The 12,057-nt window shown below is 38.8% G+C and overlaps 1 protein-coding gene across 2 annotated transcripts in view; it reads left to right on the top strand.

Annotated features, from left to right (window-relative positions):
• PRDM10 (PR/SET domain 10) overlaps window positions 1–12,057 on the top strand; it is a 139,552-nt gene that overhangs the window by 41,193 nt on the left and 86,302 nt on the right. For both annotated transcript variants that reach the window (XM_027835105.1, XM_027835106.1), the window contains 2 exons: window positions 6,977–7,141; window positions 9,122–9,181. In XM_027835105.1, the coding sequence (XP_027690906.1) occupies window positions 6,977–7,141; window positions 9,122–9,181 (225 nt within the window). The remainder of the gene's footprint in view (window positions 1–6,976; window positions 7,142–9,121; window positions 9,182–12,057) is intronic.

Below are 12,057 nucleotides of genomic sequence, written 5' to 3' on the forward strand. Positions count from 1 at the left end.
TGCCACCATTTGCCTCCACTTTCCCTTCTTTCCCCATTGAAGTCAGTGAGGGACTCCACCTGGGAGGTACTATTAGTAGAAATTTTTTCACTTAAACATTTTCCTTAAGACCTTGGAGCCAATTTAGTCTTCAAGATTTTCCTCAGCTGATGGTCTCTCTGCACTATGGCTAGCAGATTCCTACTTCTCTCTATTCCTGTCATACAGAATTACCACCTCTTTAAGGGAAGATTCCTGCCCCTTGTTCACTCTGTCAGCCCTGTAGGCCCAGCCCTAGGCTTTCAGGGTCTCTCATTCTGGTTTATCCTATCCTTCCTCTGTTCCTTTTGGAACCTCACTTTGTTGGCAGCACATTTGCCTCCATTCCTCAATCTGTTCTTCTTGTGCTCTTACCTTTTATCACTAAATTGAACCTGGCTTTCTCTTTAAGCAGATCATCCCTTGCTACCCTATAGAATGCTGGTCTGTTATCCTCGTATTCCCTACTCTCCCCTTTAGTCTGAGACGTGATGAATTTGAGTCATTGTATTTGTTCTCTGTTGCTCTTGAAGAATGTCATTCTACCACTATCACCCAGCAGCTTTGCCTTTTCCTGTTTTCAAGTTCATTACAACCAACTGAAAAAGTTTTCCTCGCCTTCCTTTTCAACTACTTGGGTCCATCACTCACAGTCTTCTCTGTCTTACCTCTGACCCTTGTCTCCATCCTTCACTCCTCTAGAACCTCTTTTCTGTCTTCATTATAAACTCAGGACCCTGAATCCCTCCATCTTTCACTTTACTCTTCATTGTCTTGACCCTGTAGGTAATTGGTTCAATAAGGTAGAGTCCTCTCTGCTCTTGAATTCCTTTTCTTCTTGTCATTCTACTGCACGTACTCTGCTAATCTGTCACCCTGGATCTTCTTCACCCTCAACCTTTTTGTTCCTCTTTCTGAGTTGTTGAATGTTGGTGGGAGAAGTATGACAGAACCACAGATTAGGGCCTTTAAAAATTATCTAATAAAGGGGCTGTCCTAGGAAACAGTCCCTAGCAGACTCCTCATACTGCATATTCTAAAACTATCTCCTCAGGGCCCTAATTCTGTCTCCATACCTTCTTTCTCGACAGATGACTTTATTTTTCTGAGAAGATTCATACTTTTCATCGTAAATTTTCTCATCTTGACTTCTTTGATTCCCCAAAATTTCTCTCCATCTTTACGCAATCTCTCTTCTAGCCCAGAGGAGGAGATAATCTTGTTTTTTGTCAATGCTCAACTTTCTTCTTGTGCTCTTGATCCCTTCTTTTGTCATCTTCTTTGGGAAGTTGTCTCATCTCTTATTCCTCCTCCATTTCTTTAGTTTCTTTTTAAGTGCTAAATCCTTCCCTTCTGCTTACAAAAATGTTCAGGTCTCTCCTTTTAAAGACAGCTTCCCTTGACCCTGACATTATCTCAAGCTCAACATGCCCCAAATAGAACTCATTGTCTTTCCCTTAAAATCTACCTCTCTTCCTAACTTTCTTGTTTCTGTTGAGGTACCATTGTTTTTCTGGTCACCTAGCTTAGAGACCTCAGGATCATTCTCAGTTCACTCTATTTTATTTGCCATATGCAGTTAGTTGCTAAGTCTTGTTAATTCTACCTCCATAACATCTCTCCATCTCTCCCTTTTGTCTCCTTCCCTCCCCTCATACAGCCACTACACTACCTAGTTCAGACTCTCGTTTCTTTTCAACATTAACCAAGGTGATCCCCTCCTAAAGGGTCTTCCTGACTCCCTCTCTCTCCAAATTATCCTTCACGTAGCTGCTGATGTTCCTAAAGCATGTATCTGAGCTATTACTCTTCTATTGAAAAGGTTCCCGTCACTTCTTTATGTGTCTTGGATAAAATACAAGTAACTCTGTTTGGCATTCAAAGCCCTTCACAATCTGGCCCCAGCTTATTTCTAAGCTTATTGTACTTTACTTCACAAATATATGTTCTATACTAACTGACTTATTGTGGATTCTCACGCAGGGTACTTTATCTTGATGCCTTCACACAGACTGTCCCCTCATGCCTCAAATGTTGTCCTTCCTCCCTTCTCCCTCTTAGAATTCTAGCTCTCTTCAAAGCTTACCTCAAGGGTCATCCTTTGCTATTAATGCTCAACTCCATTCCTATCCCTCCCAAATTGTATATATTTTTGTATTATTTGTATGTGCAGAAGCCACCTGGTATAATGGGTAAAGAGTTGGCCTTAGAGCCAGAAAGATGACTTAAGTTCACCTTCCTTTCCCCCTCTTCCCACTCCCCGTACTGTCCCATTCATGCTGGCTGTATGATCCTGGGCAAGTCACTTACCCCTCTAAGTATTCTAGGTAACTCTCTAAGGCCACACATCGCTGAGAAGATGCTGACCTGCACTGGTAGAGGACATTCTTTCTGTTGGTGCCTTCATAGCTGCTTTCCTTATGTCCTATCTTTTGTATTTATTCATATGTGCCCAAGTTGTTTCTTCCAATCAAATATAAGCTCCTTGAGGGCAGGGACTGTTTTGTCTATGTCTGTGTAGCCTTATCACCAAGCATAGCTCCTAGTCCAAAGTAGGTGCTTAGTAAGTACTTGTTTGTTGAAACCTTGACCCTCAGACCTCTGTGCTTCATCCTCCCTCCTACCTCCTACTGGCTTCTCAGCCCTTGGCAGCTTGGCTTCTGACCCTGAAAGTACTCAGACTGCAGTCTGAGGTCATCAGTGATTATTGAATTCCTGAAATTTGTGGCCCTGTCTCAGTCTGGCCCCTTCTGGATCTTTCTGCAACATCAGACGCAGCTGAGCCCTTTCTCTCTGTCTCCTGCTCTCTTCAGTTTCTTTTCTTACCTGCCTGAGTTCTCTTCCTTGTTCTTCTTCGGCTCTTCAAATGTCCCTGAAGAATCTGCCTCAGGCCCTCTCATCTTTTCTCTTTGCCTTAGCAAACTTGTCTGCTCCCACAGATTTCAGTTCAATAGACATTTAAACAGTTAATTTGTGTGAGGCACTGTGCTGATTGCTAGAGGCATTAAGTCTCTTCCCTCAAAGAGCTTATGTTTTATTTATTTATTTTTTCCAAAACCTTTAATAATTTAATGCTTCCCACAGCCAGGCACCCTCTCAGGATTCTGCTACACCATTCTGCTATACTATACCCATGCTATTGCTTCCTTCTCTAACTTCTTAATGCCTCAAACCCTGTCTTGTGCTCCCAATTCCCAGCCTCAGAGTACTGGGCCTGCTGAGTCAGATGGGGGAGAGGGAGCATCTAGCAGATTGGGCTGGGGAAAAGCCATCTCCAGCTCTCAAGGACCTTATGTTTTACTGGATTCAATTATTGCCACTGAAAAAAAAATGCTTCCCACATCTATTTACCAAACTTCAAATTTCTTCCTCAGCTCCACTCCTACACATCTGCTTACTCACCCAAACAACTTACCAGCACCTTACACTCAACATATTCAAAACTTTTTCCTTCAATTTACCATTCTTATAACTTCCCTATTTTTGTTGGTAATAACATTACCTTCCCAGCCACCAAAGCTTGAACCCCTACCATCATCTTTGATTTTCTTCTCCTTCACCCTGGCATTCTATCAGCTGTCGAGTCCTGTTGATTCTAACTCTACAGTGTATTTTGGATCCATCCTTTTCTCTCTGCTTACAGGGACACCATCCTAGTCTTGGCCCCCATCACCCTTTAAGCCTGAACTACTGCAATTGCTTCTTAACGGGTTTTGCTGCCTTCTATCTCACTTCACTCCAATCCATCCTACATGTTGTTGCCAAAATAATCTTACTAATGTATAGATCTGAATGTGTCGCTACTCTGCTCAGAAAACCCTAGTGGCTGTCTCTAATCTATAAGATAAATTATAGATTCCTGACTTTTGCCTTTAGGGCCCTTCCTGGTTTGGCTTTTACTTAACTTTTTAGCCTGATTTCAGATTTTCACGTTATCTCCAATTTCTCTCTCTCCCTCTCTGTATATGTATATATCTAGATCTATAGTATCTATCTATGTATAGATCTATATCTCCATACATTGATCCATTATATAGATATATAGATTATATGTGTAGATATATAGAGTATAGATCTAGATCTATATATATCTTGTTTGTACATACCGGATTGTATGTGGTCTTTCCTGTTAGTCTGTGAGGTCTTCGAGAGCAGGGATTGTTTTCTTGCCTTTCTCAGCATTCCCAGCACTTAGCATGGTGCTTGGCACATAGTAATAAATGCTTGCTGTCTGTATTCTAGCCACACTGAACTATTAGAATCTTAACTCAGTATATCTTTTTTTTTTTTTTGACATTTAACAAAAGGAAGTTTATTGATGTATAGCATGGAAAGGATATTCAACAAGGATACAGCATTGATTCACTTGGGTGCAGCTTTCTTGCCTCTGCATTTGCCATGGCGGCAAGATGGGTGTCAAGCTTGAGGGAGGAGTTCTTGACTCTTTGTGCACTGTTTTAAGTCTCAAGGACTCTTTCAATAATAGATCTTTTCTTGCCAGAGTACATTTCTATAGGAAATTCATAATATCTAGAAAGTACTCTCTTTTCTGCTCCACCCTCCCAAAATCCTTTTCTTGCTTCTCAGTCTCAAGGCTCAGCTCAAGGGCTACCATTGTTGTGGAATTTTTCTTGATTTCTTCAGCAGACAATATGGTCTCCCTTTTTGAATTTTCCAGGAGCATTTTGTATGCATGGACTTTTGCTTTGATCCCATCATATTATACTTTGTATTGTTATCTGTTTCTGTAAATTCCTTGAGGTATTTTTAATCTTTGTATTTCAAACACTTAACACAGAGAGGTATTTGCTTTTTTCCTTTTTTTGGTCTGGATCTGTGATTTTACTGCCATCAGGGAATTCCTGGTGAGGAAATTCACTTTACCAGTTGTAGTTTAGTCATTTCAGTCATGTTCAACTCTTCTTGACTCCATATGGGGTTTTCTTGGAGTGGTTTGCCATTTCTTTGTCCAGCTCATTTTATAGATGAGGAAACTGAGGTTAAGTGACTTGCCCAGGGTCACACAACTAATAAGTGTCTGAAGCTGGATTTAAACTCAGGTCTTCCTGACTCTAGGCTTGGTGCTCTATCCACTGTGCCACCTAGCTACCTCCTCTACCAATGGAGATCAGCAATTGTTCTACAATTTATAGGTTAGAAAGCTAGCTGGGCCACTCAGAGATTATAGATTATAGAATCACTTTATTTTTTTAAAGGCCTTATGACTGGGGTATAAGTAGAGTTGTTGAGAGCTAATCAAAACAAAGAACTGGAACCTAAAAAAGGCAGGGGGCATATATGAGAGCTCTGAGAATAAATTTCTCAAAGTTGTTTTATTTATCAGCAGGTAGAATGAAAAGATTTTCATCCCATGGATGAAAAATCTAAAAGTGAAAGTCCAGTTTTAATTTTGTAGCTTTAATGCCTAAGGGTGAAATGTGACATTTAATCTGATCCTCGACATATGTACAAGCACATGACCAAAGGAGAGGGAGCTGATGGCACGATGGACAGAGTGCCAGGTCTGGAGTCAAGAAGACAGGAGTTCAAATCAAGCATCAGGCATTTGCCAGACTCTGAACATGTCCCTGCGCCTCTGTTTGCCTTAGTTTCCTCCACTGTAAAATGGGGATAATAATATCACCTACCTTCCAGGGTTGTTGTGAAGATCAAATGAGATAATATTTGCAAAGCATTTTTAAATGCACAGTGTCTCGCACTGTGATTATAGATTATAGAATCAGAAATTAAGTGACTAGTCTAGGACCACCAGAAGTAAGCCTTGAACCTATATCTTCCAGATTCCAAGGCCACCTCTTTCCATCCTGCCTTTTCTGTGTCATTTAATAGGTGATTATAAAATGTTTCTTGAATTAGAGTAGACTGTACCCTCTCTGCTGTGGGAAACCAAATGGGAGAACTGAAATTTAAGACCAAGTGTAGGTATCAGAGTCAAGATTTCACTTATAATCCTGACTTTGAAATGATTACATATGATTTCTTTCTTAAGTTTACCCTTTGGGAGGGATAGCTGGGAGGGAATAAGCTTTTTTAAGCACCTACTATGTGTCAGACACTGTGCTAAATGCTTTACAAATATTATCTCATTTGATCCTCACAACAACCCTGGGAGGTAGGTGATATTATTATCCCCATTTTACAGTGGAGGAAACTAAGGCAAACAGAGGCGCAGGGACATGTTCAGAGTCTGGTAAATGCCTGATACTTGATTTGAACTCCTGTCTTCTTGACTCCAGGCCTGGCACTCTGTCCATCGTGCCATCAGCTCCCTCTCCTTTGGTCATGTGCTTGTACACATGTCGAAGATCAGATTAAACGTCACGTTTCACCCTTAGGCATTAAAGCTACAAAATTAAAACTGGACTTTTACTTTTAGATTTTTCATCCATGGGATGAAAATCTTTTCATTCTACCTGCTGATAAATAAAACAACTTTGAGAAATTTATTCTCAGAGCTCTCATATATGCCCCCTGCCTTTTTTAGGTTCTAGTTCTTTGTTTTGATTAGCTCTAAACAACTCTACTTATACCCCAGTTGTAAGGCCTTTAAAAAAATAAAGTGATTCTATAAAGATACATCCCAAAAGTTTTGAAACAAGGAGTTTTATGTTTTTAAGAGAAGTTGACTCTTGAATCTAGACGCATTTGATTCCATTCATCAACCAAATCCTTGTAATTCCCAGTGAGTGATGGCTACATCTTCACTTTGGGGCACAGCGAGTTTAAGCTAGTTGCATAATGTAAAACAATAGTGAATTAGTTCATTAGGCCTTCTTTCTAGTCTGCTGTTTAATGCAGACACAGGTCCATCAATCCAAATTCTTCTTTCATTAGCCCTACTTAAGAAGCCCAGCTATTTGTAGTCCATGGTTGGTGACATCTCTTTGTGAAGGTGACTTTGGTTGCAAGAATGTATTTGTCTGCTTTATTCTCCCAGGTGCACTTTGTTCCTGAAAGTGGAACAGTAGCTCAGATCGTGTATGGTGATGATCAGGACCGTCCATCCCAGCAGGTGGTCTACACGGCAGATGGGGCTTCTTATACTTCAGTGGATGCTCCAGAGCACACTCTAGTTTATATTCATCCTGTGGAAGCCACACAGGTATGTAAAATAGACTTTCGGGACTTCTCCCCATTGGCCTTAATCTAGAAAATGTAGTAATTGTGTTTTTTTTTTTGGACAACTGGTATTCAAAATATCAGGTCTACTTTGGCTCAGCGTAATTGCTACCAAACATAGGTGAAAAGAGAAAGTGTGTTGGTTATGTACAAGATATTCAGATTTTGCTGGTGGTTTATTGACTGCATGACAGTTACTGTAACAGAAACTGAGATATCTTTTTAAAAATCATTTTTATTTATTTCATAAAATATTTTTCAATAATGTAAAAATTTTAACAATAATTTAAAAAAATTTTGAGTTCCAAATTCTTTCCCTCCGTCCCACCCTCCCCCTCTTTGAGAAAGCAAACAATTTGATTACCCTTATGTATGTGAATTCATGCAAAACATTTTTCGGTATTAGCTATGTTGCAAAAGAAAACACAAACAAAATAATAAAGTAAAATAAAAAATAAGTATGCATCAATCTGCATTCCAAGTTCATCAGTTTTTTTCTTTGGAGGTGGATACTATTTTTCATCATGGGTCCTTTAGAATTGTCTTGGATCATTGTCTTGATTAGAGTAGCTAAGGCTTTCACAGTTGATCATCCTTTGCTGTTATTGTATACAATATTCCCCTGGTTCTGCTTGCTTCATTTCATATAAGTCTCCCCAGGTTTTTCTGAAACCATTCTGCTTGTCTTTTAAGCTCTGGTAAATGGCATGGAATTGTAACCAACCCTATTTTCATAAATTGCTTGATATGCTGGCCCATGAATGCATTCTTAATCCGAGTGGTTATCAAAATAAATACCATTTCATTTGCACTAAGATTCCAGTAATATTAATTCTCCCTTATGTAACATTCAACAGAGAGCTCAAGTTGCTCCTAAGAAGAAAGCATGCTGTCATTTTCTAGAGGGACCCACTTAATGTAATACTTTTAATACTCATAAAAAATAAAATAGGCAAGACAGTGTCTTTGGCACTCCTGCATGTTTTTAACCCTTACTGTTTTTAATGTAGCACTGTTTAATGTAAATGAGTTTTCTTGTCACACTTGTGATTGTTTTGTTTGTTTATTATTATGTTAATCCTCAAGATCTGTACTGGAAAATTGAATAAATCCAGTGATAGAGGAAAAATCTTGACTAGTTCCCTGAGTTAGGACTGAATCATAATTCTTTTGAGGTAGCATTTGTTGCCAAAGGCCTTTTGTTTGAATGAGGCATTAAATACGGGCCTTCTAGTTTGAGTATGGAGACTCCCTTCTAATTTAAAGGGGACATTAAATATAGGCGTTGAAGTTATAGAGAGGTAGATTTTAGGTAAAAATAATGAAGACATTCTTAACTATTAGAGTTGTCCAATAACCAAATAAGCTATCTCATTAGGTGGTATGTTCTCTGCCCCTGAAGGGATTCAAACAGAGGCAAGATTACCGTTTATTGACTTAGAGATGTGATTCATGCATTGGGTTAGGGAGTCTAAGACTGTGATTCCATGATCACCGTAATAGTCATTTGGAAGGTTTAGTGGAGTATAGGGCTTTCAGTGAAACTGCCTTGATTAAAGAGTACTTTGACTATCCCCTCCACCCCAACCCTACCCCCAGTTATACTTTCAGTTCGATGTGAAATGTTTTGTTACTTCCTGTTCAAAATGTTGTAAACCTTTTAATTAGTTGCCACATTCAGGTAAGGTGCAGAGGTGGCTTTACTTGAATGTAAAATAGTGACATATGATATTTAGTTTGGGATAGTCATCTCATAAAATCTCTTTGGAGCCACCTGAATAAAAGGCTCTAGCCAAATGCAAGATTGCTATCTGTTTTATTTATTCATGTAGGATTATGACTGGCTATGGTGAGAAAGAACTCTCCCAGGAATTGATGCTTAGCATAGGGTAATTTTCACTGTGTGGGTTGGAGGTAATCTACCTAGAGATCTGTTTGATAAGTATTTTTCTCCTTTGTCTAGACTCTGTTTACAGACCCAGGCCAGGTGACTTATGTCCAGCAGGATGCCACAGCTCAGCAGGTAAGAAGGGAGCTTTTCCTTTTGCTTCTGAATAATCCAGTCATGACTTGACCTATGTTTTCTCCCTTCTACATACTCTGTATTTGCTAAGTCAGAGGTATCAAACACGTGTCCCACAACAGTCCCAAGTGTGGCCCCAACCAGATTAAAATGTAATTTGGAAGTATTTACCAAAATCCGTAAAAATACAACAAAACAGAGATAATACTACATTTTAGAATTGTCAGTATTCGGCCCACGGGATCCTTATGTATGGTTTAATGGCCCCTATTTCTATTCGAATTTTATACTACTGCTCAAGGTAATTGTTTTTTAAAACATTGAGTAATTTCTTTAGTTCTTTCAGTTAAATCAGTCAGTCGAAAATTAAATTACAAGTTGCCATCTTTAAGCTGCCTAGTAATAAGGGAATCCATGTTAGAACAGCTTTGAAATATGATTGTGTATTTTAAAAAACTAACCAATAAAATGGCTTTTGGTTAAAGCTTCAAAAAACAATTCTGAATTTTGATTTTGGATTTTGGAAGTATTTTCAGAGTGGCATTCCTCTTGAAAAGGACCAGCTTCCTATTTATATCTCATATGTAAAGCACAAGCTTTTACCATTCAGTTTGCTGAAAGTACAGGGTACTTGTTTGTTTCTCAAGCAAGTACAAAGCTCAAAAAAAACTATTTGTTTTCCTTTGCCCATATACCTAATATAGTGTATGAACTCTGGGATTTGGGGAGTAGGCTGTTTGAACTTTTCCATGGTGGGAAATTGATTAGAAGCAACATGAAAATGATTGTGAAAGTGTAGAGGGTAGATAAAAGTCTTAGTCTAATGGGGATTCAAGCTAAAAACAAACACTTTTCATTTTAAGTTGTATAGTACATATGTAGCTCAGCTACTGAATGTCTTGGGTAATGGGTAATAAGATTGGCTTATTAGGTTAGGTCAAATTTTGGTGAGATACATTTTCCCAGAGGATTTTGATGCCCTTGTTTTCAGATTTAAATGATCATAAAAAAAACTAATGTATGATGATGAACATGGCTATGCAAGTCTGTGACAATCCTAAGGAGTCTTTAAGAGTATTGGTTATTGGTTGTAGTTTTATGTAGTTGAGTGTGATTGAGAATTCAGGGGATCTTGTTGAAGGCTACTTTCTAGTGAACAGAAACTATAATTTTTGCTGCTGCCAATTTTAGAAAATGCACACACAAATTTTAAAATGAATGAAGTCTGAAACAGCAGAAATGGAAGTATAAGCGACTATTCCTTTACATATACATCATTGATAACACTGATCTGAGTTTTTGTTAGAGTGAACAAAAAGTATAATAGTTTGTAAGTCCTGGGTCAGACATTTTCCATGTCTGACAGCAGATCTTTGTAGGTTTGGGTCAGCTTGTAGTTTTTCTTCAGGTTCTGATTTGATGGGGCTTCCGCACTAACTGGATCCAGCTTGTTTGTTTGGAGAGCTTGCTTGTCCTGCTGCAGATTCTGTTTTGGCTTTGTGAAACTGAGCAGTTTCTCCGGCTGTTCCATTTAGTTTTTCTTCTTCGTGAATCTTTGAAACTTGGTATTTCTGCTTTTTTTCAATTCTTACTAGACAGTCTTTAAGACATTTCGTCAGTGCTTACTCTTCATAACCTTCTAAAAGCACCTGCTTTTCCGTTTGTTTGCAGGGACTCAGAGAGAGGTTTTTCTGAAGAGTTCAGATGTGCTGAATTTTGATGTTTTTCCTTCAGAATCTTCTGGGTATTAGTTTTTTTAGCTCCTTCTCCCTTTGATCACTTGCCAACCATGAAGTTACTTCAGTACTTCAATGGATGTGAGATTTCACTGATGTGGGTACTTTCCCTCAATGGTGCAGAGTGCAAACCATTTATACCTGCCCATCATATGTGACTTTTGTCCATGACTTTCCATAATACTCCATACTGGGGTCCACTCAATGTGTATGTAGGGGGGATGGTCTACTCTAGATCCCTTGACATAGTGTCCTTTGGGTCACCCTCAGCTTTAATTCTAGATAGATAATGGTGTATCATGACATGTAGCCAGGAATATTGTTTTTAAGTGATAGGCCTTTGTTTCAGGAAGAGGTTAGGGTCATTAAAAGCACAGCACCATTCTCCAGGTGCAATTCATTTGTCACCCTCTACCTGTTTGATTCTGGGCCTAGCTCTTTGCTTATGTGAAGATTCCTCACAAATATGTATATTTATATGCACATGCATAGACACATACACACATATGTATGTACATACATATATCAGTATGACATAGACACGCACATGTATGTATGTACATACTGATGGACCGCCTCTATGAGTTATCCCTCCAATTGAATATCTTAGACTGGGCAAATAAGCATATGATGATCTATTGAATTTTTAGAGGATGGCTAGACCAAACTCTTTTGAGTGATTACAGTTCTCATTTAGGAGATTCTTCAGTGTTCTGTGGCTTCATGCATTCAGCATAATATCACCTGCCAACAGGATCGCTGGGAAGACCTCATCATCTGTAGGGAATCCCTTTTCTATTTCCTGGACAGTTCTCCAAGATGGCAGCAGATACCTTTGATGGATTTATATCTGCCTCTGTATTTTTTGTTTGATATTACTAATCAGAGGACCATTGAGAAAAAGTGTCTGTTATATCTTTAAAGGGATGGTGTATGATTTTGGCAGCTGTGTGTCTTTTACTTCTTTGAAGGAGAGCCTTTAAAGGGAAATTTTGCTCTACTGAATTGAATACTTTTTTGTAATCAGCTAACAACCTCTTTTTTTTTGGAGGCAATCGTTGTTAAGTGATGCCTTTGTTTTTCTTTCTTTCTGTCTTTCTTTCTTTCTTTCTTTCTTTCTTTCTTTCTTTCTTTCTTTCT

This window comes from Vombatus ursinus, unplaced genomic scaffold (assembly GCF_900497805.2).
Source record: "Vombatus ursinus unplaced genomic scaffold, bare-nosed wombat genome assembly UNPS02014813.1, whole genome shotgun sequence".
NCBI lineage: Eukaryota > Metazoa > Chordata > Mammalia > Diprotodontia > Vombatidae > Vombatus > Vombatus ursinus.